The sequence below is a fragment of the Podarcis bocagei genome, assembly GCF_964188305.1.
Source record: "Podarcis bocagei genome assembly, chromosome: 10".
Classification (NCBI taxonomy): Eukaryota; Metazoa; Chordata; class Lepidosauria; order Squamata; family Lacertidae; genus Podarcis; species Podarcis bocagei.
Window position 1 is genome coordinate 34,426,296 of NC_138135.1, and position 25,304 is coordinate 34,451,599.

General features: G+C 42.6%; 1 protein-coding gene across 5 annotated transcripts in view; it reads left to right on the forward strand.

Annotated features, from left to right (window-relative positions):
• The first annotated feature begins 84 nt into the window (after positions 1 to 84).
• Positions 85 to 25,304, forward strand: part of ZC3H7B (zinc finger CCCH-type containing 7B) — a 49,414-nt gene continuing 24,194 nt past the window's right edge. The window contains exons 1-16 of one of the 5 annotated variants that reach the window (XM_081209514.1): positions 85 to 142; positions 8,768 to 8,828; positions 10,638 to 10,671; positions 11,892 to 12,089; positions 12,528 to 12,686; positions 13,320 to 13,400; positions 14,731 to 14,790; positions 15,608 to 15,650; positions 16,337 to 16,587; positions 18,091 to 18,439; positions 19,286 to 19,344; positions 20,159 to 20,321; positions 20,400 to 20,561; positions 21,379 to 21,584; positions 22,333 to 22,433; positions 23,107 to 23,288. In XM_081209514.1, the coding sequence (XP_081065640.1) occupies positions 8,776 to 8,828; positions 10,638 to 10,671; positions 11,892 to 12,089; positions 12,528 to 12,686; positions 13,320 to 13,400; positions 14,731 to 14,790; positions 15,608 to 15,650; positions 16,337 to 16,587; positions 18,091 to 18,439; positions 19,286 to 19,344; positions 20,159 to 20,321; positions 20,400 to 20,561; positions 21,379 to 21,584; positions 22,333 to 22,433; positions 23,107 to 23,288 (2,101 nt within the window). In that variant the 5' untranslated portion in view covers positions 85 to 142; positions 8,768 to 8,775. Of the gene's footprint in view, positions 143 to 3,336; positions 3,517 to 4,432; positions 4,454 to 8,767; positions 8,829 to 10,637; positions 10,672 to 11,891; positions 12,090 to 12,527; positions 12,687 to 13,319; positions 13,401 to 14,730; positions 14,791 to 15,607; positions 15,651 to 16,336; positions 16,588 to 18,090; positions 18,440 to 19,285; positions 19,345 to 20,158; positions 20,322 to 20,399; positions 20,562 to 21,378; positions 21,585 to 22,332; positions 22,434 to 23,106; positions 23,289 to 25,304 lie in introns of those variants that run through there. The other 4 variants (XR_014012029.1, XM_081209513.1, XM_081209516.1 and 1 more) reach the window with 4 other exon arrangements.

Here is a 25,304-nt window from a genome sequence, read left to right on the forward strand (position 1 = left end):
CTTTGCCGCAAAGCATCCTGGGAGCTGTAGTTTTTTTTACTAGAAGTGTCCTCGAGCTCCCCCTTTAAAAAACAAAACATTGCGGTGGAGTGAAAGAGGCTGAGTTCCCTACTATTTTGTTGCTTGGAGCGGCGGGTCAGACGTGTGTAACGGGTTTGGATACGATTATATGGTTCTGTTTTGTTTTTAGTACGACTGCTACCTATTTTCTTGAAGAATTCCTGTGCCTTTAAGAACTACCTTTAAGAAACTGTTTTATGAGAAAAAATTACAACGTTTGAAGTTTTTTAGCTTAGAAAAAGGTGTGTGGGGGGGAGAATTTGTTCTGAAAATCCTCTGGTCTAGTAGACCCCCCCCCCAAGTGTCCCTATTTTCCAGGGACGTTCCTGATTTAGAGAAGCCATCCTGATTTCTGATTTGATCCTGGAATGTCCCACTTTCCCTTAGGATGTCCCTATTTTCATTGGAGAAATGTTGGAGGGTTTCGAGTTATCCAACCTCTGAGCCACCTGAAGGCAATCCTGTATAGAGAAGGTTTTTTTAATGTTTTATTATGTTTTATACATTTGGAAGCCACCCAGAATGGCTGGGGCAACCCAGTGAGACATGTAAAAGTAAAATTATCATTATGGAATTGGACGTCCCAATTTTCATTGGAGAAATGTTGGAGGGTATAGTTTAGACTTTTACAAAACGACACTATTGCTTCAGTGTGTTGTGAACTAGGCCCAATCTGAGCTATACACTTAAACCCATATCATATCATTTTAAACAGTCAGGGTGTTGCAGGGTTTTCCCCAGTCAATAAAGACAGACATGGATTCTCCGAGGAAGGTCAGAATTTATTTGGTCCACCTGTGGAGAGAAGACAGAGCAGAGGCTAATATTTGCACTTCCTGAGTCAATTGCTTACCTTAAAGAATCCAGGGAAATGTCATTTATGAAGGGTGCTGATACAGATATGTACTACATATGCAGCCCACCAGTTTTAACAGGGCTTTCTATTTCATTCGTCACAGTTTATTGCCTTATTAAAATAATTTATTGGTTGCCTTTCAATCACTCAAGATACCCTAGAGTGAGACATAAATAAAACTAAGCAGAGCAAACTCAACAGCCCCCAAAACTGGGGGGGGGGGGACCGATCATCAGCAAGAAAAAGTATTGCTTGTTGATTTTCCTTCGGATTTGGGGGACAACTTGATCAACAACATCCCCAGTTATTATGTTGACTAGCTTCACACGTTCTTGTTTTTCATGAATTTACCTCTTTTTCCTCTCTTAAACGTACTTCCCAGTACGTTTCCGAGCACAATTTAAAGTGCTGGTGCTGACCTTTAAAGCCCTAAACAGCCTCGGTCCAGTATATCTGAAGGAGCGTCTCCACCCCCATCGTTCTGCCCGGACACTGAGGTCCAGCTCCGAGGGCCTTCTGGCGGTTCCCTCACTGCGAGAGGCCAAGTTACAGGGAACCAGGCAGAGGGCCTTCTTGGTAGTGGCGCCCGCCCTGTGGAACGCCCTCCCATCAGATGTGAAAGCGATAAACAACTACCTGACATTCAGAAGACATCTGAAGGCAGCCCTGTTCAGGGAAGTTTTTAATATGTGACATTTTAGTGTATTTTTCATCTTTGTTGGAAGCCGCCCAGAGTGGCTGGGGAAACCCAGCCAGATGGGCGGGGTACAAATAAATTTTATTATTATTATTATTATTATTATTATTATTATTATTATTATTATTATTATCTCAATTTCAGTGTTGACTAACTCTGTGGCCAACTCTGTAAAGGAGAGGATAAAAAATTTTCTCATTAAAATTGATAAATATATGTTTAATTTGACACCTTCCTCATCAGTTGCTGGACTGGTTAAACATTTATTCCCTAATCATTTTTAAGTATCCTTTGTTTTATACTCACTCCTAAAATTGGTTGTCTTTACTTATTGGGACACTATCAAGTTTGACTTCTATTTATATACTCTGATTTTTTATCTATCATCATCTATCTATCACTGCAAGTAATCACCTTTTACAGGTGACTTAGTTATTATATTACTCTGATAATTATTCACACACATTTATAGACGCATAAAGTAGTTTACAGTACAGTCCTATACATGTCTACTCAAGTAAGCGGGTCTAGAACTGTAGCGTTAGTCTGGTACTATCTGTTGATAAATTGCCTGGAATATTCTTTACTGAAATGCCAGTTTTTGGTTAGACAAGCACCTACTCCCTTGCATGAGTAGTGCAAAGGCATGTATAGGAGTTGGACAAAGAGAGAGGGAAGACTGTGCTATGCACAGCTAGAAAGGAGGAAAGGATCAAAAGAAGAAAAAGACAATGGATAGAGTGGCTAATACCTCAAAGGCCCAGTCCCTATGGTTGATGGTCCTGAAAGCTGCTGAAAGGTCTTGCGAAACCTGCTCTCTCCATCTCCATCCCCTACCATGGCATGAAAGGTGGAATTAATTGTTATATCCTCTAAATTTGACTCGAACTAATTCCACAGCCTTGGGCATTGGGAATAGCATATTAGCATATTGCTTATCTATAACTAATAGCCAATGGGGCTATTTTGCTGTATTTTGTCATAATAAAAAACTGCATTGTTTTTGCCTCTCAATTACCTAGTACCCTGTATAATCAAGTGAATCTGAACACTTACAACAGATTAACAGAATAATAATTAGGGAGAGAAATAAGGGGGAAATGCACAGGTAGATTAAGCATTTAACTGTGTATTTGCAAATATAATAATAATAAATAACAACAATAATAAGAATAATATTTTGTTGGTTTATTTCCTTCGCTCATTTATTATTACAGTGGTACCTTGGGTTACATACACTTCAGGTTACAGATGCTTCAGGTTACAGACTCCGCTAACCCAGAAATAGTACCTCGGGTTAAGAACTTTGCTTCAGAATGAGAACAGAAATCGTGCTCCAGTGGCGTGGCGGCAGCTGGAGGCCTCATTAGCTAAAGTGGTGCTTCAGGTTAAGAACAGTTTCAGGTTAAGAACGGACCTCCGGAATGAATTAAGTACTTAACCCAAGTACCACTGTAAACATCCCTGCTCAGATGTTTATCATCATAGATTGCAATGCAGTTATAACCATATCTACTCAGAAGGAAGCCATATGGAATTCAATGGGGTTTATTCTCAGGTAAATGAGATTAGGATTGCAGCCTAAATCGCAGCTAGGAAGGCTGGTGTTATGTGTGTGGTGTCGATGAAGCAGTGGACTGTAGGACCTGGAGGGATCCCAAGGAAGCATTTTGCCTTGCTGGTGAGACTGAGCTAGAGAGACCTGGAAATGAAAGTAAAAAAGACCAAGAGGCACATGGAGGGAGCTGTATCGGCAGCAGCTCTAGGAACAGAATGCTGCTTTCTGTAATTAAATAGCAATTACTAGTATTATTACTAACTGTAATAATGCTCTAATAATATCTCTAGTAATATCATAGCATTTATCAAGGCGGGGTGTAGGGGGAATCCCCAAGCAGAGGAGGTGAGTTGGTTATTTGGTTGTTTTTCTGTGAAGGAAGGAAGCTAGGAAGGAGGAGGGTGGCTGGGTTGGGGGGTATGAAGATGGGCCAAAATACCCCTGAAGCAATATTGCTCAGTTTTGCAGATGAGTAACGGAAATATTTCTCACTGCATATGTTGCTTAATCCCAACCAGAATTAAATAGGACGCGAAAGTCACACTACTACCGTCTCTCCGGGTCGAATTCTTAAAAGATAAATGTCTTCCTCCCTGTGCTCCTTCTTTTGACGTTGGGAAGTTTTTTTGGGAGGAACTAGCGGGAGCTCGGAACTGAATGGCGATCCCAGAAACCTTTTGACTTCTCTCACGGTTTCATTTCGGCTCTGCGGTTCTAGAATTTTTATTTTATTTTATTGCTTTCTTGCTCAAAAGCACTGACACAGTGAAGAGAATCTTTGCAGAAACGCTGATCTTGGACGAGGGGGAGTTGAGTAAAAAAAAAAAAAAAAGGTTTGGCTGTTGCCTCATTTGGCATTTTATAATCTGACTTGTAAAAGTTACGTTGCTTAGCAGAACGGAAATGTTTCATTTAAAATCATTTTTGGGCGGTTTTCTTTTAGTCTGGAACCAACCGTGACAGTTTGTTGTGAGCCTAGCAGCACCAAGTTGTGTGTCGTGGCTTCCGAAGGCAGAAGGCAGGCGGCTCTTCCTTGTCTGTTTCCGCGTTCGAGGCACAGCTATCGCCGGTTACTTTTGCTAACCGAGGCCGGGGATTTGGAGGCCTTGGATTGGTGGGAATGGGGTCAATTCTAGAGGAATTAAACCAGAAAAATGCATGTGTGTTTCAGGGCTGTTAATGGGGGTTGGGGGGGCAATGAAAAGGAGGACCGTATTTGAAGGAGCAGAGCAATAGAAGCAAACCAACAAGACGGAAGATGCCGCCAATGCGCATAAACAGGGTACAATCCACATCGAAAAGGCTTACTAATGTCTGTTATACGCCTGTTGCATTATAGTATGATAGCTAACCAAAATATGTTGAAAACTGGGAGAATGAACACTAGGGGAATGGGAAACGTGTTGAAACCGTTGCTGAAAAAGCCAATCTGTTCCCTCCCTCCTTTCCCCTGCATATTGCAGAGGTCTTTACGGTGCATGTAAATATTTGGGGAGACAAGCGCTAGGGAGATGTGTGCTGTAAAAGTAATCTTACATTTGGGTTTGCAGCTCAGTGCTACCCTGTTAATGTGCGATATTGAGGGCTGCAACTAAGCCTCACAGCTTTCTTTATGCAAAGCAAAACATCACAATTTGCATGAATGCAACGAACCTGTTGTGATTCTGCCAACCCATTTGTACATTTTCTCGGTAGAGTCTCCTTATCGCATAATCGATGAAACGTTCCAAACATATGGGATTATAAAAGCTTTGTATTACTAACTCCCAAGGTTCAGGGTTGGAGGGGAGTCTAGAAAACATGAGATTTGAAACCATGATAATAAATGTGTCCCTTTTCATTTGTTTCATTTTTCATTTTAAGCTTTTAGTGCATGTTATAGCAGTTTTAAGCTTTTACTCTACAATATACCATCTCTGAGCAGTTTGTAGATCCAGTCTAAAATACAAAAACAATCCAAAGTTTAAACAGTAAAAACAATGAAAACCAACAATAATAATTCAGAACTGGAAATAAAATAAAAGAAATCTAAAGAACAGTATACACAGCAGCAAAATAAAAATTAAAACCAGCTAGAGGAATAATTAGGTGGATCTTAAAACCCCATAAAATGACTATCCATTGTACACAGTAACATAGGAAGCGGCCTTATACTGAGTTAGACCACTGGCAAAATCATTCTGCACCATCTAGTTTAAACTGTAGGCATGTCATGAGCAGCTATTGGCTAGTGCCTGTAACATCATATTAAAAGTGAAACATTTGTTTCCTGCTCCCTATTATGTTACCCCATTTGAGAACTTTAAAAAACCCTAAGACGCAAAATACTACCAGGTGCACTACTCCAGCAGAAGTACTCAAGATGATTTTAAATATTTGTGCAAAAAATAAAAACCAACCTCAGACTTCTTCCCACCCCTCACAGCAGTGTTGTTGTGTTGCTTTTCCCCGCTTTCTAAAAATTAAGGCAGTTTAAAGGGATTGACAGACAAATAATGATATAACCAACCAATATTAATACCATGGTTACAAAATATATTTTATAGTTAAGCAATCCCATGATGTTTTAAAGTCTGCTTAAATTTAACAATAAATTGTTACTCCTTTGAGAAGGACCTTTACAAAAATGCATTTCCAGACAAGGACATCAGCATATTTAGATGACAGTTCTGTGGTGCATATGTGGGCAAAGTTATATGTAAGATGCATTAACTTTTGTATCACCTGCCATATAAGAATCCCAAATACAGATTTTTTTATTTGGAAATTTATGTAGAGTTATGACTTCTGATAGGATTATGTATTTGCTGGCTGATTTTATTAATAAATAATAGTAAACTTATGAATAATCTCTTACATTATCACAAAAACAGCTTTAAAAAGTTTTGAAAACAGTAATAACCTTTCACAAACAGTACAAAATGAACAGAGACCTTTTCACCCAGCTGGAAAAGCTTATTGAAATAACAAAATCTTCAATTGTTTCTGGAGAGTACAGATAGTAGACGCCTGTCGTATCTAAACTTGAATGCTGTTCTACAAAACAGGGGTAACCACATTGAAAGCCCTGCTCCAAGTCACTTTGGAACACGTTTCTGCTATTTTGGGCACTTGAAGGAGAAACACTCTTGCAGAACACAGAGACCCACTGTGTGTATAAGGGATAAAGCGGTCACTTAAGCAGCCTAGTCCTAAGTTGTATGTGCTAGTACCGAAACCTTGAATTTGGCCCAGTAGTAGATTGGCAGCCCATGCAAATCCTGCAAACAAAGTGTTATATGCTGCTGGTGGTTTATCCCCACAAGCAACCATAGAACTGCACTGTACATTACCTGCAGTCTCAGGGCCAGCTTCAACAGTAGCCCCCACATAGAGTTCATTGCACTAATCGAACCTTGAAGTACCAATGCACAGACAGTAGTGGTTAGGCTCTCATCATAGACATCTGCATCTCTAGGGATAGAGCTATATCTAGAAGCACTCCACACTTTGCAGCTGCTCTTTCAGGAAGAGTTTGGCCCCATCCTGGATCGGGACACATTCTCACTGAACCTAGGAACCCAACCCCCACACACTGTCTTGCCTGGATTCAGACTCGGTTTATTAGCCCTCATCCAGCCCACCACTGCTTCCAGACACTGGCCAGTGGCCTGCTCAGCCATTTCCAATTCAGATATTACAGATAAAATGTTTTGGGTATCACCAGAGTACTGATGACTCTTCATCTTCTAATGGCTGCTCCCAGTGGCTTCATATATATGTTAAATAGCATTGGAGACACTATAATGCCCTGTAGCAGCCCATAACTCAAGAGGCAGGGGGGCTGAGAATCACATATTCAGTGTTAACTTCTGGAAGCATCCCTGGAGATAAGCCCAAAGTCACTGCAGAACAGTGCACCAATATCCATCTCCCATAGATGGCCCAAGAGGATTTCATGGCTGACGATACTGAAACCTGTAATCAGGTGTTTAAGCAGGAGCAGCAGGGTCACATTCCTCCTGTCCCTCCCCTGATAGAGGTAATCTTTCAGAGTGACCATGGCCGATTGAGTCCTGAACCCAGATCCGAACACAATTTGGAATGCATCTAAACAGTTTCCTCCTAGAATGCCTGCGACTGCACTGCCGCAATTCTCATGAGTACCTTGCTACTGGGATGTATTTGTAGGTGCTACTTCCTCATGCAAAGGAGTGTTCACTGCACCCTGAACCCACCCAGTCACACCCACCCTGCAGCTAGCTTTAATCAGTTTTGAAAAGCAATGGTCGAGACAGCACTGGAGGCATAGTCACAAATAACTTGTCAAACTCCTCAGGCTGCCAGAACTGATCCCACAAAGTAAGGCTTGATGGAGCATTGCAAACTTCACTCAGAGCTTAGTCTTAATTTGCGTTGTACGTTATGGGATGTGCTGAATCTCACTTGGACTTTCCCCCCTGTGTTGAACTTTCTCCTTTCTGCGATGACATTTTGGTTTCAGCAGATAAAAATACCCGGTTTCCAGCAATTTGGAATACTAATTCTGCTGCAGATTCAGCACATCTTGTGTTGCACCTGACCAACTGAAAAATACTTTAAAGTTTGCCTAGCACAGCTAAAGATAGCTGAGAACAAATTTTCCTGTTTTGTATTTTTAATATGAAATGTCAGAACAGCGCACTGAATCATGACATAATTTTTGTGCTCTGAATTTTTCTCCTGAACTGAGTTGGTTGCTTGGTTTCATCTTCATCTTTCATGTTCCTAGTTGTACCACCATAAATAATTCACAGCCTTCATTTTGGTTTGCATCTTCAAAATTGGAAAAACCTAGTGTAGCTAGATGGGTCTTAGAATCTGTGTTGCCATGAATTGCGTAGAGTAACATCTCTGTGCATAAGATGGTATGCATAGTTTCTGTGGTATCCTGGAAATCAAAGCCTGCCTTTCAAGTTTGCTTTCTAAAAAGTGGGCACTTGGGGATGTATGAGAATGGAATGTTGAAAAGGTAATGCATACATCTATCTGGAAGAAAATGTGTCAACAGAAAGCAGGATTTTGTTCCTCTGTACAGACCCCAGTCCATTGATGTTCATTGGGACTGGAATAGTAGCAGATCAGCTGAGGCCATTTTGGGGCAGTGTGGATCAAGCAGACTTTATCCTTGCTTTAAAAAAGGGGGGTGGCTACTGTAATATGCACTTACATGTAGTTATATTTAATAACAGTATTTGCACTCACCTATTGGTCCCTAGGCCCATTTGAGGGTGGGAACTGTTCTCTATACAATTCTAAATGGGTTTAACCCACCACATTTGAAGCAGCAGCTGTGAGAGACCATTCCTCAGTGTTGGAATGCATGCTTTCGTAGCAGAGATGAGCAACTTGTGGGCCTCCAAATGTTGTTGGACTTCTAACTGTCATCAACCACACCCAGTGCTGAGGAAACATTGGAGGATTCATACAACATCTGGACAACCACAGGTTTCCCATCGCTTCTTTACCTGTACAGTCCCAGGTACCTCTAGTTAAAACTACCTATGTTATTGTTAAAGTTGTATCGTGGGGTACGCTCAAACTCTAAAGGTTTAATATATGCTTTTCCCCACTGCAGTGACTGTAATGGAGAGACAAAAACGTAAAGAAGAGATAGAGAAGGGACTACAGTTCATCCAGTAAGTGAACAAGTTTGAAGACTGTGTTGTTTCTATTCTCATTAATCTGTGAAATCGAGCAATCCTTACTTTAATATATTTATTTTTCAAAATATATAATTTATTTTCCCTTCAAATGAAGACCAAAACAGCTCACACAATAAAGCATAACTTTCATAAATAGCAGCAGAAACATGCTGACATAAAAATACCTAATTTAAGAAAAACCTATAAGGAATCAAACCACAATTCTTGTACAGCTTCCAAAATTGTGGCACCACTATAACATAAGTAACATTTGTTGCATGGAAACGTATACTTGGCCTTGAGTTGAGTGTACTGTGTTTTTTTACCTTTGTAAGGGAGAACTGTGAAATACAGTGGTACCTTGGAACGCGAATGTAATCCATTCCAGAAGACCGTTTGACTTCTGAAACGTTCGAGTTCTGAGGTGTGGCTTCCGATTGGCCGACAGCTAGGTTTTTGCACAGTTGAAGTCGTGTCGGACATTTGTGTTCCGAGGAACGTTTGAAAACCGGGGCACTTCCAGGTTTTTGGCATTCAGGAGCCGAAACGAGCAGTTCGAGTTCCAAGGTACCACTGTACCAGAGGTTTGCAGTCTTAACTTTCTAGAGTAAGGCTGCAGATTGGAAGGCTCCTACTTTAATAAGACTATTCTAGAGTAAATGGATTGTCATGCCAACTGTCTATGATTATAGGGTTAAGACTTGCACTCCAGTCGATAGTCACTTCTGGTTCATACAACTGTACAATAGTACAATTATAAGTGATAGAGGAGTCAAATTCCCTTCAAATCCGTGGCGCACACCCAGCTTTTTCACATACGTAGCAGCCCATGGAAACTGTTAACTAGCTACACTTGGGAACCTAGGCAAAACCTTTTCCATTTGTATATTGAAGAATGTTGATTCATTCTATTGAAGGAAAATACTTGACAGACATAATTTATTGAACTGGACACTATGCCTGTGATGTGAAAAACAAGTAGTGTTATCATTTCCTAGACAGAGAAACCAAAGTGTGTGTTTGGGTTGTTATCTGGCTGTGGAGAAAGTATTGCCTCCATGAGGCCACCTAGCAATGCAGGGGACATTTTATCAACACAGGAAACATTGGACTTTTGGATGGCAATAGCCCAATTGCCACCCAAGCGAGTTGAAACAATTTATTTGTTTCCCTCTATTTAAGTTCCCATCTATGATAGTTCAGGAATGATGTTGTGCTGGCTAATACCATAGTTGGTAGTGCGTTACCCAGAGGGCTTTGTTTTCCTGTGTTAATCACTTTCACTGCCTTGAAAGTCAAAAGAAATATAAACCGATACCGAAGCACAGCCAATTTTTTTAATTATCTTGTCTTAGTAGCTTTCTGTTTGCTGTTACTTTAAGCCTGCTTTCTTGCCCAAAGAATCAGTGTGTGTGTGTGTGTGTGTGTGTGTGTGTGTTATACACATACACACACACAATCAATCAAATAATGTGGATTTTTGTTCAAAAGGTTTTTGTGCGTGTGTGTGTGTGTGTGTGTGTATAAACATAAGCAAAGTATTATTCAGCAACAGGTAAATTTGTCTGCAACGGCTGAAGCCAAAGGGATAATACAGTACACATAGTTTAAAGTACAGGCCATGAGAAACTTAGGTGCATTCTGCAAACTCATTTCTGAAAAGTGAGCATACGAATGCCCACAGGTAAAAAATAAGAGGTTCCCTATTTCTACTTATATTATGCATTTATACTGCTTCACATATTAGAGTGATGTATATATATGTATATTTCTGTACTTCAGAAGCCCTTTGTCTTTGTTTAGGTCCACGTTACCCCTAAGCCAAGAAGATTATGAGGTAATTTTAAGAGTTTATTTTTTAAAAAAAGAAGTACCAAATGTTATCTTGACAAATTAGTCCTTGTGACTGGGGTGGTGACGGCAGGGAGGCAAAGGGAAGTAGTTGCTTCTTGCTGCTGGATGGGCAGAGTTGCTCAGAGAACAGGGATAGGGAAGCTTTTTCAGCCCGAGGTCCATCCAAGGTCCATATTTCCTTCTGGGCAAGTTTTTGAGGGCCACATGCTGGTGATGGATGTGGCTAGGATTCAGGAGATGCCATTCTAAATCACATTGAGATTATCAGCTGGGTTTGTGTGGGTGATTTTTATACTTATAATTTTATATCCTCCTGCTACTGAGATCTCCAATTGGTTCAGTTCTCAAAATATGAGTATGTAAAAAACTATCAACAACGTGGGCATTTACTTTCCAAAAATATTTTTGTTGTTTGACTAAGTTACTTAAATACGTTGACTTCAGTGGGCCTGAGTACAGCTTAGCTTTGATACTGCCAAATTTGCTTTAATTGAACAAGCATGCTATACATACTTGCCCGAGATATATATTTATTTTAAAATGGGAAACTTGAATTTACTCAAGCCCACTTACTTACTGAGTTGTTGCCTGGCTCTTACGACTCCTCATTTGAGTTCTGCAGCCTCTGGCAGGGCATCTGCCCTAAAACCTTTGACAGATGTCCCCTCTCCAACCATAGCTATGAGTCTAGGGATCTACTTTGCTCTAAAAATGTACTGTGACTGGTCGAGGTCCTATTTTTCTTGTCAAGTCCTGTCCACACTGTGTTGTGACATTGGCACACTGCATAGCAGGTGCATAGCAGACAGCAATATTGTGAAGCGCAATATCATTGAGATTAGATGAAGAAAAGCAGGTGAGAGCTGTGTTCACACATCATGCTAAGCCATAAACCATGGCTTAATGTGCATGAGTGAATCTTGTCCAGCTGACACTGCGAGAAAACAACTGGCTTGGATAGACACATTCACTGTACCGTGCCATGATGAAGCTTTCAAACCAAGGAACACTGTTTCTCTCAGCAGACAAGCTTTTTCTCATAAACCTATCCACAGGGAATTTTGACTTTCTAGGATTATTCGAATTATGTGCCTCCTTTATATTCTGAGAGAACGTATATAGTGATTTTGATGCCTTTTTGGCACTGTAGCAAGGACACTACGGGATGGCATAGTGTTTTTTCTTCGTTTCTTATTCCTATAGGCTTTTTTGCAAAAGCTGGTGAGAAACTTATTTGCAGAGGGCAATGATTTGTTCAGAGAGAAGGATTTCAAGCTAGCGCTGGTTCAGTATGTCGAAGGGCTGAATGTGGCGGAATATGCAGCTTCAGATGAGGTGGCCATTCCGGTGGATCTCTTATGCAAGCTGCATGTCAATCGGGCTGCCTGCTACTTTGCCATGGTGAGTAGTCTTGGGGCTAGTTTGTGCACATATGTGCTTTATTTGATCTCTCCATCAAACCTGCATATAAGCAGGTTTAAACTGCATTAAAGTAATTTTGGTTAAAATAAAATAAAAAAAATCAATATATGTCATGGCTCACTTGCCTTTATTTGATGTTGCAGTCATCAGGTGATGATCATACTTGTGCTATTCATTCCATTGCCTTTAGGGGGTGAGGGCAGGGATCTGACTACAGGCACTATACACCAAGGGGAAGAATTATCCATTGTTGTGGGTATTAACCTGACACACTGTTCTTTTGCTCCCCCTTTCTTTTCTGTACAAGCAGAACTTAAGAGCAGTGAGTTAGGTTGGACAGATCTTGCATGGAAGGAGAGGTGTAGGATCCGTTTATATCAAGCTTCTTATGGTTATGATAGTCTCGTTTTCCTAAAGGGCCTGCATGAGAAAGCTCTGGAAGACAGTGAGAAGGCTCTGGGATTCAACAAGGAGAACATCCGTGCGCTATTCCGGAAAGCCCGCTGCTTGAATGAGCTAGGGAGGCACAAGGAAGCATATGAATGTAACAGCCGCTGCTTGCTCTCCCTCCCACATGTAAGTAGTGGCTTGCACATTTACAGTCATTGACTTTTTAATGGAAAGTGCATAAATGTGTTAAAATAAATTACAATCAAACTCGAGATTTCCATTCCCCTCTTCTATCATTGGCTCTCTCATCTTTTGTTTTGATCCAAAGAGCAGTAAAAAGGAATCTACAAATCTTCCAAGCATTGAGCAAACTAATAAATAGAGCATGCAGTTTCCAGCACAAATATGAAAGCCTATTATTGTCTTTAGCACTTAGATTTGCAAATATATTTTTATTTATGACAGCTTTTGGGGGAAAGCCCCTGCTCTCTCTTACTGCAAGTGCTGCTACTCCCCCCCCCCCCCAGCTTCCCTGCCATTATGTCCCCTCTTGCAGAAACACTGTCCCCTTTTCTGCTCATATCTCACCTCTAGATGTTTTGGTCTGGATTGGAGAGATGGCAGAAGAGAGAGCTTGGGAGCAGGGGAAAATAGGCATTTAGAGGATTCATGCAATTTTACTTATGAAATTTACACAATTACACTTATATGAAGGGCCTGGAACATAACCCCGCATAAGTGGGGGGACCCTATATTTGCAAAGAATTGAGTGAAATACATTGTACACCTACAAATGTGCTCATTGTCTTCTCCTTGAAGGATGAAAGTGTAGCACAGCTCGGCCAGGAGCTTGCACAGAAACTGGGATTAAGGGTCCGGAAAGCCTATAAGAGGCCTCAGGTATAGTATTCATGTCCCACGTTTATTTCAGTTGGCATATATAGGGCTATGTGATTGCATCCTCCCAACAATCCTTTAGGATACATTTGACTGAGAGTGACTTGCCTAAAGCTAGCTAGTGAGCATCAAGATGGTTGTGCAGGGATGTGAACTTGGGGTTCCAGCATCCAAATCCAGCACTCTAGCCCAAGGCTGCACAGCATGTGATTCAGCTCACCAACAATGTGTGGTAACCTCTGAAGTGCTTGGTAGCCTCCCATGTTTATGCAGTCCTCAAAAGAGAAAACAGAAATAGGAAGTGTTGAGTTCTGGTGAACCGCCATTCATGGCCAGTGCTCAGAATTGGGCTTGGTGCAGTTGAGCAGGTCTAGTTTGGGGGTCCTGTGTGGCCCTCCTGATGTTTACTGGACTCCATCTTTCATTACTCTCAGACTTCGTGGCCAAAGGTCAGGGATTATGGAAGTTGTTGTCCACTAGCATCTGAAGGGCCTCCATGTGGTTTTTTTTTGGGGGGGTGGGAGTACTAATTGGTGTGTACAGTTGCATGTAAATGTGTGTATGAAAGGCTTATGGCAAACCAGAAGCTTGGAATGGTGAGTACAGTGGTACCTCGATTTTCGAACGTAATCAGTTCCAGAAGACTGTTCAACTTCCGAAACTTTCAAAAACCGAAGCATTTACTTCCGGAAAACTCTGTACAGAAGCCGTGTGGCACGTTTGACTTCCGAGAAGCGTTCAGAAACTGAAGCAGTTACTTCTGGGTTTTTGGCGTTCAAAAACTGAAACGTTCTACTTCCAAGACGTTCGACAAACCGAAGTACCACTGTATTCTATTTTAAAAGCACCTGCCACTATTATAAATGGTATTTAATTAGAAATGACATTTAATTCAGCTAGCCAGCTCAGAACAGAATCATACTGTCTGGCTACCTATGAAGACCTTAGAGAGCGTGACTACCTACCTCCTCTCCTGTCAAAACTTAGCACTATTAGTTTCACCCAGGATAAAATCCAGAATAAGACTATCCACTTGCAAATGATGTGATATTCCAAACACAGTACTGTAGTCAGTTCTTGTTGGGAACAGCATGTAACCTGCAAGTAGATTGTCCCATTTGACTTTTATATAAGCATGCCTTGTACTGAATGTAGAAAACTGGGAAGTGAGGTTTAGCTGCAATTTCTGGTCTGTGTACAGGGTGCATGTACAGTGCAAGACATATATATACACACACAGTCAGTGCCATCTTGTATGTTTACCTGCTCCTTAATATGGAAGTGACTTTGTGTCAGAATCTTGTAGATTACCACTGTTCTCTCTTCCTTGCAGCAGGAATTGGAAACGTTTTCTCTACTTAGTAATGGCCTGTCTTCTGCCTTACCAAATCAGGTAGCCTTTATTGATAAAATAGTGCAAGTGAGACCTGAAACAACATTTTGCAGTGTCAAGTGCTGCTGTTCAGCATGCCAGCCAGCCAGGACCTCTTCGTGAAACTTCATTTCTTTCCCTGTCCCCATTTCCCGCTTAAAGAGTTTTATTGTTCTTCTAACCCTGGGATTCCACCAAGTATGCCGATATCTCCCTCATGTTTCTCAGTGATCCTGCTTGGCTAGAGTACTATTGGCACTCACTGCCTAAGTCCAGTGTTGCAAGAAATGATGCCTCCTAGAAATGTTTAATTTTAAGTGCAGTTGATTGCATTCCAGAATTTTAGCAGAATCTGAAAAACTGTAGAGGGTGCTGACTGGCTAGCTAATGGCCCCTGTGACAGTCATGAAGTCAGTCAGTTGTGTAGAGCACTGATTGTCGGTCCAACTAGTCACATAACTCACAGGGCCTGAGCAGTATTTCAAGGTTTTTTTTTTTAAAAAAATAAACCCAACGGGAAAGGGATCCAAAGAAAATTTAACCAGATGAACATATGCCCAAGTTTTTGTGTTTTTTAATAGTTGAAAGCTTGCCTGAAGTCTGGCGGGAAGGGTGAAAGAGAGGAAATTAGTGCTGGTTTCAAAGACCAGTATGTATGTCAGTAAAGTGAATAAACACTTTGCAAGAGGAAAAACTGCAAACTCCTGTAGTTAGGTACATCACTGTGTGCCCTGAAATAACTCTTTGTGAAAGTTGGAGAAAAGATTTGAATGCTGAGAGTAGCAACTCCCCCCACCCTGCCAGAGGGATGACAATAGTATATTCTTTCTCTTTGCAGACTGTTTCTAATGGATTGGGCTCTGTAGATGACATTGAAACAGGTGATTAGTTTTATGTTCCTTTGGCTCATAGCAATTTTTGTCTCTTTGGTTTGCCACTAAGGACTATAACTTGAGTGACAGAAAATGTTTTGGTAGAGGGGAGGGCGGAAGTAAGTTCCTACTCTTGCAACTTCCCTCCCTGAGCCAGCTTTGGGAACGTTGCACTGGGTTTGCAGCTGTTCCCCTGAACTGTGTGGATCGACAGAAAAACCAATGTGTGCTGAAGCTCCCAGCACGTGTAAATGAAATCCCCTGCAGGAGATACCCTTTTCCCATGATACACAGGGCGTCCCCATTCTATAAAATCTGAAGAAACTTTTAGAAATATGACTTTAGATTGTACTCTGACAGATACTGAAAGACATATTTTGAAGATGGGAGACACAGTATAGTACAGGCTTTGAGTGCAGAAGGTCTGTGGTTCAATTCCTGGTATTTCTGTCTGTCTGTTTATGTAAGGATCACATAGTGGGTGATGGGGGGGGGAGACCTCTGCCTGAGACCCTGGACAGCCACTGCCCCCCAGAGTGTACAATATTGGGTTAGTTGGACAAACGTCCTGGGCTGGCATACGGTAGCTTCCTATAGTTCAGAGAGCAAGAGTCTCTGAGCTTCAATTTTTGCTACTGGATTGGGATCTGTGTGTGTGCTGTCATCTGGATGTGATCAAGTAATTTGCCTTGCAGACAGCTCTCTTGGTCTCCAGTGCGTCACCCCTCCCAATGTATCTGTGAGTGAGGACTCTGCCTTTCCATCAACTGACTTGGATACGAAAGGCACACCAACCTCCCTGCCTGCCGCCACCCTGCTCCCTTCTACTGATGCTGCATCCATGCCAGGGTCTGAGGGTGCTGATGACTTCACTGAAGGAGGAGTTCTTGGGCATGAACTAGACTCCATTCTGGATTCTATTGCAGATGGGTCACAATACCCTCTGGTAAGAGTGGGTTTCCTAGGTCTACCTATCCATCTACGTCTCTGCTTTCAGTCACTCCTTTCTGACTTTCCCTCACTCTTCTCCTCATGCGCTGGAGGGTTCTGTGTCTTTCTCCCTCCTCCTTTTGGTTTCTCTTCCCTACCCACAAACTCCTCCTTTTGGTTTCTAAGTATCTGATGAGATCTGAGCCAACGTGAGACCTGAGTATATTATACATTTCCATGTGGCATTGTTTATCACCTTGGGAACAGAAAGGGTGTGTGCACATCTAAAACTCCCAACTGTATAGCTGTGGTTAAGTAATTGGAAGCAGAGTTCTGGTCTCCCTGTCCACACACGTTGGCCTTTGGGAGTGCAAATGGCTCTCTACTAGTCTTACATGCAATTAAGTGATATAGTGGCATTGATGCTGACAGTGGCTGAAGTTGTCCAGGGTTTCCTCCCCAACATCTGTTTCAAATCATGGCTAAGAGAAAACTCTGATATCAGGAATGGGGAAGTCCATAGCTTAATGGCAGAGCATGTGTTGTGTACAGTATGCAGGAAATCCAGGGTTCAATCCCTGACGCTTCAACCTGAAAGGATCCTGTATTAGGAAAGTATTAGGCATGTACTGGGAAAGACCAATTGTCCGTGTTAGACAGCAACTGCTAATCAAGTAGGTGGTTCTTTCCTAGATATACCAATGCTCTGGGTCAACATTGGGCACATTCTGCTTCTCTGAAGCTCCCTGAAGCTTCTTTCTGGTATCCTACTGGATGTGTTCACCTGTTGCATTCTTCCTCCCCGCTCCCTCAATCCAGTTAATGCCACTTATGCTTCTGACACCTGGTTAGTCTTGATGCCTATGTAATGCTGAACTGCAGTGGGGGAGGCAGGAGTTGCACCCCAAAAGAGAGGAGGGTCTGTGTGAATAAAAGTGTTGGTGCTGACCTTTAAAGCCCTAAATGGCCTCGGTCCAGTATACCTGAAGGAGTGTCTCCACCCCCATCATTCTTCCTGGACACTGAGGTCCAGCGCCGAGGGCCTTCTGGCGGTTCCCTCACTGTGAGAAGCCAAGTTACAGGGAACCAGGCAGAGGGCCTTCTTGGTAGTGGCACCCGCCCTGTGGAACGCCCTCCCATCAGATGTCAAAGAGAACAACAGCTACCAGACTTTTAGAAGACATCTGAAGGCAGCCCTGTTTAGGGAAGCTTTTAATGTTTGATGGATTACTGTACAATATTTTAATATTTTGTTGGAAGCCGCCCAGAGTGGCTCGGGAAGCCCAGCCAGAAGGGAGGGTATAAATTATTATTATTATTATTATTATTATTATTATTATTATTATTATTATTATTATTACTCAGATACTGGTTGATAATGGTGCTGCATTGGAGAAAGTAACTGTAAACTAGTCTTCAATTCTGTCTGTCATAGTGCCCTGTGCTACCTACCTTGTATATCTGGTGTATTTCATCTCTTCCCCTCTAACTGTATCATGTTTTATCTCTCTTGCTGAAGTCCCTGGTCCAAGGTGCCATCCCTGCCAACCTGTCTAGTGAGATGCCCCAGCTGATTCCCGTGTTTCCAGGTGGCACTCCTCTGCTCCCTCCCGTGGTGACTGCCAGCATTCCAGTCTCCACACCTCTCCCTCCTGCTTCCTTTGGCCTTGTGATGGATGCCACTAAGCAGCTCTCCTCCTCATCTGTCCTGGATGCCTTTGAATCACCTGTGGGTGGCAGTGGCAGCTCCCCTTTGGACTCACTGGATTCGCTGGACTTGCTCCCATACACAGAGTCCCGCCTCGATGTGTTGGATGCTTTTGGAACCAATAGGGGATCACTAGATGCGCTGGATTCCTTTACTGTTGGTAGGTGTGGGGCCTGTTAGAGTCACATTATCTTGTGAGAAAGGAAGAGCAATGCTACATCAAAACTCCATATAATTTTTAGGCATATCTCTGTGAAGCATCAACTGCCCTAGGCTCATGTTACATGCTCCTCCACTGCCATCTAACTCTCTCCTTCTCACCACTCATATCAGTTCCTGGCCTATGCCCCAGCCTTGTATTGTCACTTTTAAATGGCAAATGTTTCTTTTTTCTAACTAGGCTGGGTATAATAAATAAGCAAATGGATAAATGTGTTGGTTTGTATAGTGCCCACCATGTGGTTCGCACCAAACAGCAGCAGTATTAGTTCATTGCTGCATTATAGATTAAGGGAAACTTAAAGAATTACTTGACTGAATAACAAGATTAACATGTAAGAGGATGAAGGAGCAGGAGGTATGTTTCTGTATGATCCAAAGCAAATTTGAAGAAAAAGAGTCTTTTTCTAGCCAGTGATATTTAAACCACTAGAAAACAATTTTCCTCTTGGTAAGAACTGCCTCTTTGGAGTAATTTGAAACTAACACTGGAGAGAGAACCCCCTGGGATATTTTCCTGTGCAGACCTCATGGTAATGACCTGGGTGGCAGGGCTGTGCAAGAGCATTACTGTGATTTTCTTTCTTAAATCTAGGGGGTTTTTTTAATTATTGAAACTATCTGCCTCAAGTGGTAAAAGAATGTGGAACTTGGTTTCTGTTGCCTCTTGGGAACTTAAGAAAAGAGAAGGTTGTTGAATGTGGTAGTGTTCAGGTAGTTGGCAATCATGCTTGTAACACTGGCCAGCTGCCTTCATTTCTCTTGTGATTTTTCTCTCCTTGTTCAGAGGAAACCAGCACACAAGAACCACGGCAACCTGCTGGTATCCAGAAACCACCACCCTTGGTGAGTAGTAGTTGTTCTCTTTTTCTCTGGATTGGGACATGGAATAATCTGTGGGCCAAGAGCTGAAAATGGACCCTTTAGCATCATGTAAGGTGGCAAAGCTTCATTAGGATTTTTTGAAAGGTGTATATCTTGGTTGCATTTTCATGTGATAGCCCGTTCTGACAGGTTGCTTGAGCTCTTTATGCTGTCATTAAGATGGCTGATGCCACCTTTTCTAATTTAAGATATAATGTCAACAAAGTATGTGATTTAAAATGTTAAAACTGTGTTGGAAAACTAATGAAATCTGTTACAAAAAACTAATTTCACTATTTTTCACAATAACCATGATACAGCCATGTATCAGAAAAAAAGTTATTTTCCCCCTCCTGAGCTATATATGACACTTTAGCTGAACCACATAGGCAACTAAAGTGTATTGGACGATTGTAGGATACTCTTTGACCTTTCCAATAAGCTTTCAAATAAGAAGGAAATAGCTTTTCAGGTGCACCTTCAGCGTAATAGTAATATAATTGATACCCAGATTTCATCCAGTCTATTCCACTAATGGCACAATAGGGCAACACTTTGACAGTTCTTCTTTGCAACGCTGCCTAGAATTCATGGGAAGGCTCAAGATTGTATTTTGGATTGACCACGAAAGTCAGAGTAATTCTCCTTGCATGTAGAGTAGAGTCATCAATGAGAAGGGCTTTAGTCTGCGCGCTTTGGCTTGTTCTTTCTGAAATGCAGGTTGACCTGAAGAACTTAAGGAGAGGGGTTCAATTACTTTTCTTTGCAATTCCCCCCCCCCACACTCTCTCTCCAGGCAAACCACAGTGGACCAAGTCACCCAACGGTACCCAAAGTGGTAGAGTTGCTGATGTGTCAGCCAGAGTCAGTGATGCCCAACACAGCTCTGCTTGTGAAGAATCCGCTGGCGTCCACTCACATCTTCAAACAAGCCTGTCGCATCTGCTATCCCAAAACAGGTTATTTGCTTGTGGTGACTTGGACGAATTGCTATAGGAAAAACTGGGCTCTTGTTAATCTTGTCTCCCCTTTTGTAGGACCCAAGGCTGGCGATTATACCTATCGAGAAGGTCTGGAACACAAGTGCAAGCGGGATATACTGCTGGGCCGGCGCTGCAACTCGGAAGATAAAACCTGGAAGAGAATCCGACCACGGCCAACCAAGACAAACTTTGTGGGATCTTATTATCTGTGCAAAGGTGAACTGAAGGGAAAGGGTGCATGGGGGACGGGGGACGGGACTGCTTCATACAGAAGGAGGGTTCTGTGAAATATGGCATGGGGAGAGAGAGGCTGCTTTCTGTAGCCATGACCTGTTTCCTACTGACCGACCCTCTCCTTCATGAATGTGTACAGACTTTAATTATTATAGGGATTTATACCTTTGCCTTCAATTGATTCCCCAGCATGGTGGCTTACAAAATTTTCAAAGTTCAGTAATAAAACAAGAAAGATATACAAAAGATATAGAAAGATATATAAAAGATATACAAAAGCACACCCAAAGCAGCAAGATTTAAAAGGGCAGCATAAAAACACAATTGCCATCAGCCAAGAAAAAATGATTAAATTAACATACTAAGAAAATCAAATTGTCTGACTTAACGCCAAAATGGGCAGGTGTCAGGCAGGTTTCTTTGGGGAGGTTAAGTTAATCATTAGTAAAGATGACAGGGGCTTGAGTTATTATGTTGACTAATTGCAACCTTCTCCAATGTGGTACTCTCCAGATGTTGTTGTTCTACTGCAACTCCGATGAGCCACAGCCAGCATGGCCAATGGTTCAGGGTGATGTGAGTTGTAGTCCCAACAGCATCCAGAGGGTACCAGGTTGGGGAAGGCTGGGCTACACCAAGATGTGACATTTTGAACTCATTGGTTTATTTTTAACTGTTTGTGATCTTGGGGTTGGGTGGGAGGGAAGAGAAGGAAACAGAAGAAGGGGTAGCAAGAGAGCTTGGTTCTGATTCCAGCCTCCATTCCTTGTGTGGTGGTGTGATGTCTGTTGCTTTGTAGATATGCTTAACAAGCAGGACTGTAAGTACGGGGATAACTGCACCTTCGCGTACCACCAGGAGGAGATCGACGTGTGGACAGAGGAGCGGAAGGGGACTCTCAATCGTGACCTCCTCTTTGACCCGCTGGGCGGAGTCAAGCGGGGCAGCCTGACCATTGCCAGGATCTTGAAGGAACACCAGGGCATATTCACCTTTCTCTGTGAGGTATGGAGTAGAAGGCAGGCAAGATGTCCTTCCACTGCATCTTTCTCCTTGTCTAGTTACATAACTGGGCCATTGAGCCTTTCACCCAGAATACTGTCCAGTGCTGACATTTATCAGTTTTGGTTTTGCATTAAAACACCAAAATTCTGCTTACCCTTTCTCTCTCACACTCCATTCTGGGTTGCAGCTCTGTTTTAAAGTGACGGAAAATGGCGCCTCTCTGGAATTTACTGCCTAGTTGCTATGTGGCTAGCCTTGAGCTGGCCTCCAGAAACCCCCAGTACTGCTGAGAAACATGAATTGGAAACATCACTGTGTGGTTGTGGCTTGATTACAATAAGCATCCTGTTGTCTCGCTAAATAACTTAGCAGAAAGCCGCTGTGTTCTAGTCAATGGAGCGTTAGGCTGGGTCCTGGAAGATCAGGACTTGTTGAGTGGGCAAGTTGCAACCTCCTAGCCTTATTTCCTCGTCTATAATAATAATTACCTATAATCACAAGTTGCCAGGAGCATGATAAAGGAACACAAGAAGTTGTCTTGCACTGAATCAGACCATTGGACCATCTTGCCCAGTATTGTCGATACTGAATGTCAGGGGCTCTCCAGGGTTCCATTTGGGAACCATACAGATTTCAGCCCTTGTTAGGCAAATATTACAGTGCACTGGAAGTGCTTTAGAAATGATTGTTTAAATCAATTTCTAGGGACTTGAGAGTCTGAAACCCTTTTCTAATGGTGTGCTTGCAGATCTGCTTTGATAGCAAACCCCGGATAATCAGCAAAGGGACCAAGGACTCGCCAGCAGTGTGCTCCAACCTAGCTGCGAAACATAGCTTTTATGATAACAAGTAAGTGGGCTGGGCTTCGTCATAGGAAGTTGCCTTGTACTAAGTCAAACCTTGAACTAGCTCGGTATTGACTCCACACAGACTGACAGACTGCTCTCCAGGGTTTCACACTAGAGTGTCTCTACCTGGAGATGCTGGGGATGAAAAGCAGTTGCTCAACAATGAGCTGTGGCTGATGGTCTCGCTAGTAATGCCCTACCCACAACCCGTTTGATTCTAGGAATACTCCTGGCTTAGCCTGTATTATTATGATAAGGATCATTAAATCCATATTCATACATTACCTTTATCAGCATGGAAACAGTTGACATGTGGTTGTGCTCTTGCTGCTGCAGTCATCTAGCAGATCGTTCAAAGCAGCATTCCTCACCGCGATGCCATCCTGTTAACCACCACACATAAGCACCTCAGTTGTGGAACCAGCCTTTTCCCAAAGTGGCTTATAATGAAAATCCACAAAAGGTGCAAATAATTAGGGACTGGCGGGCATGTTTTATGGCAGTCTCTTGACAGGCTAACATTGCAGTCCATATTTGAGGTTCTTCTCTGTAGAATCAGGGGGCAGAAGGTGCTGCAAATGGATGGGCTGGCTCAGGCTGAGCAGTATTTTTCTATATCACTGCTGTTTTAAAACAAGCATCTTTATGAATAAACATTCCTCTCCTCGATGCAGGTGTCTAGTTCACATTGTTCGTTCCACCTCACTAAAATACTCCAAGATCCGCCAGTTCCAGGAGCACTTTCAGTTTGATGTGTGCCGGCATGAGGTGCGTTACGGCTGCCTGCGTGAAGACAGCTGCCATTTTGCTCACAGCTTCATAGAGCTCAAAGTTTGGCTGCTACAGCAGTACTCCGGTAAGTGTACCACTTGGCTCATCCTGAGGATGGAAATCTGCAGTACCTATGGTTCCTGAGATGCCTTTCTGGGGACCATAGGATTGTACCTTTAGTATATTAAAATCTTACATACATGAATTATAAGAGTTGAGGGAATGATTTGTGGTGTTAGGTTTTAATATTCTACACTTTGCAGAAAAGAAAAGCTCTAGAGTGGATCAATGGATGTAACTGTCAACTTGGCAAGAGTGGTTGAAAATTGGAGGCAGCCAATTTCAAGAACTCTTAAATTTTATGCCCTTTTATTGCTATATTTCTGCTGCACTTGTAGAGTAATATATATATATATATATATATATATATATATATATATATGCAGGTTTTGGTGTCTTCGGGTGTCTTCCCGTGTAAGAGTTGGGGTGTCTAGGCGACGTTTCGACGAGGTCTCACCAAAACCTGCATTCCTGTACCCGTGAAAATCTACGAAAGCAAATATATATATATATATATATATATATATGCAGGTTTTGGTGTCTTCGGGTGTCTTCCCGTGTAAGAGTTGGGGTGTCTAGGCGACGTTTCGACGAGGTCTCACTCGTCATCTTCAGGCTGGTGCTTTCGGCTTCTTGTTACTGGAACAGAGCAGGATCTCAGTGTTTGAGTTCCTATAAATACTGTTGAGGGGGTGTGGTGTATAGCCTCCAACGTTCTGGGCAGAGAGGAAGTTCCCAGGTTAGTGTGTCTTTTCTTCTTTTGTTCATTAATTACTTGAGGGATATCTTGAGTGATTTCTTGAGTGATATTCTGAGTACCACTTAGGAGGGTCATTAGGTGGGGACCTAATGACCCTCCTAAGTGGTACTCAGAATATCACTCAAGAAATCACTCAAGATATCCCTCAAGTAATTAATGAACAAAAGAAGAAAAGACACACTAACCTGGGAACTTCCTCTCTGCCCAGAACGTTGGAGGCTATACACCACACCCCCTCAACAGTATTTATAGGAACTCAAACACTGAGATCCTGCTCTGTTCCAGTAACAAGAAGCCGAAAGCACCAGCCTGAAGATGACGAGTGAGACCTCGTCGAAACGTCGCCTAGACACCCCAACTCTTACACGGGAAGACACCCGAAGACACCAAAACCTGCATTCCTGTACCCGTGAAAATCTACGAAAGCATATATATATATATATATATATATATATATATATATATATATATATATATATATGGAGGGTGGGGTGTGTGTATGTGTGTGTACACACCCACCCACCCACCCACACCACCCTTCATCAGAGATCTCAGGGTTGTTCACAATGAAATTACAGTGGTGCCTCGCAAGGCGAAATTAATTTGTTCCGCAAGTTTTTTCTTCTTGCGAGTTTTTCGTCTTGCGAAGCACGGTTTCCCATAGGAATGCATTGAAAATCAATTAATGCTTTCCTATGGAAACCGCTTGCCAGGCTGGCGGTGCGGAGAAGGGCTTTTCTCCCCACCGCAAGCCTTCAGGACAGGTACGGGAACAGAGGGGAAGGGGCGCAGCGCTTCTCCTCTGTTCCCGGGGCTTGCGGTGGGAGGAGGGTTTTTCCTCCCCACCGCCAACATTCAGAACAGCATTCTGAATGTTGGCGGTGGGAAGGAAAACCCTCCTCCCACCGCAAGTCTTCAGGACAGCCATCCAAAGGCTGGCGCGGGGAGAAGGTCTTTCCGCCCCACCGCCAGCCTTCGGAGAAGGTCCGAGGACAGTGGGGAAGATGCGCTGCGCTTCCCCGCTGTCCCGGAGATTTCCCTATGTGCTTTTGTCTTGCGAAGGAAGCCCATAGGGAAATTCGTCTTGCGAAGCGCCTCCAAAACGGAAAACCCTTTCGTCTAGCGGGTTTTCCGTCTTGTGAGGCGTTCGTCTTGCGGGGCACCACTGTACTTGAATCTCCAAGTCTGTTGGTCCATTGCCTTTTTGAAGCACTACAAGTAAAACCATTGTTTTAAAAAAATCTGAAAAGATTCTGGAAGTTGGAAGCTCTTAATAGAAGG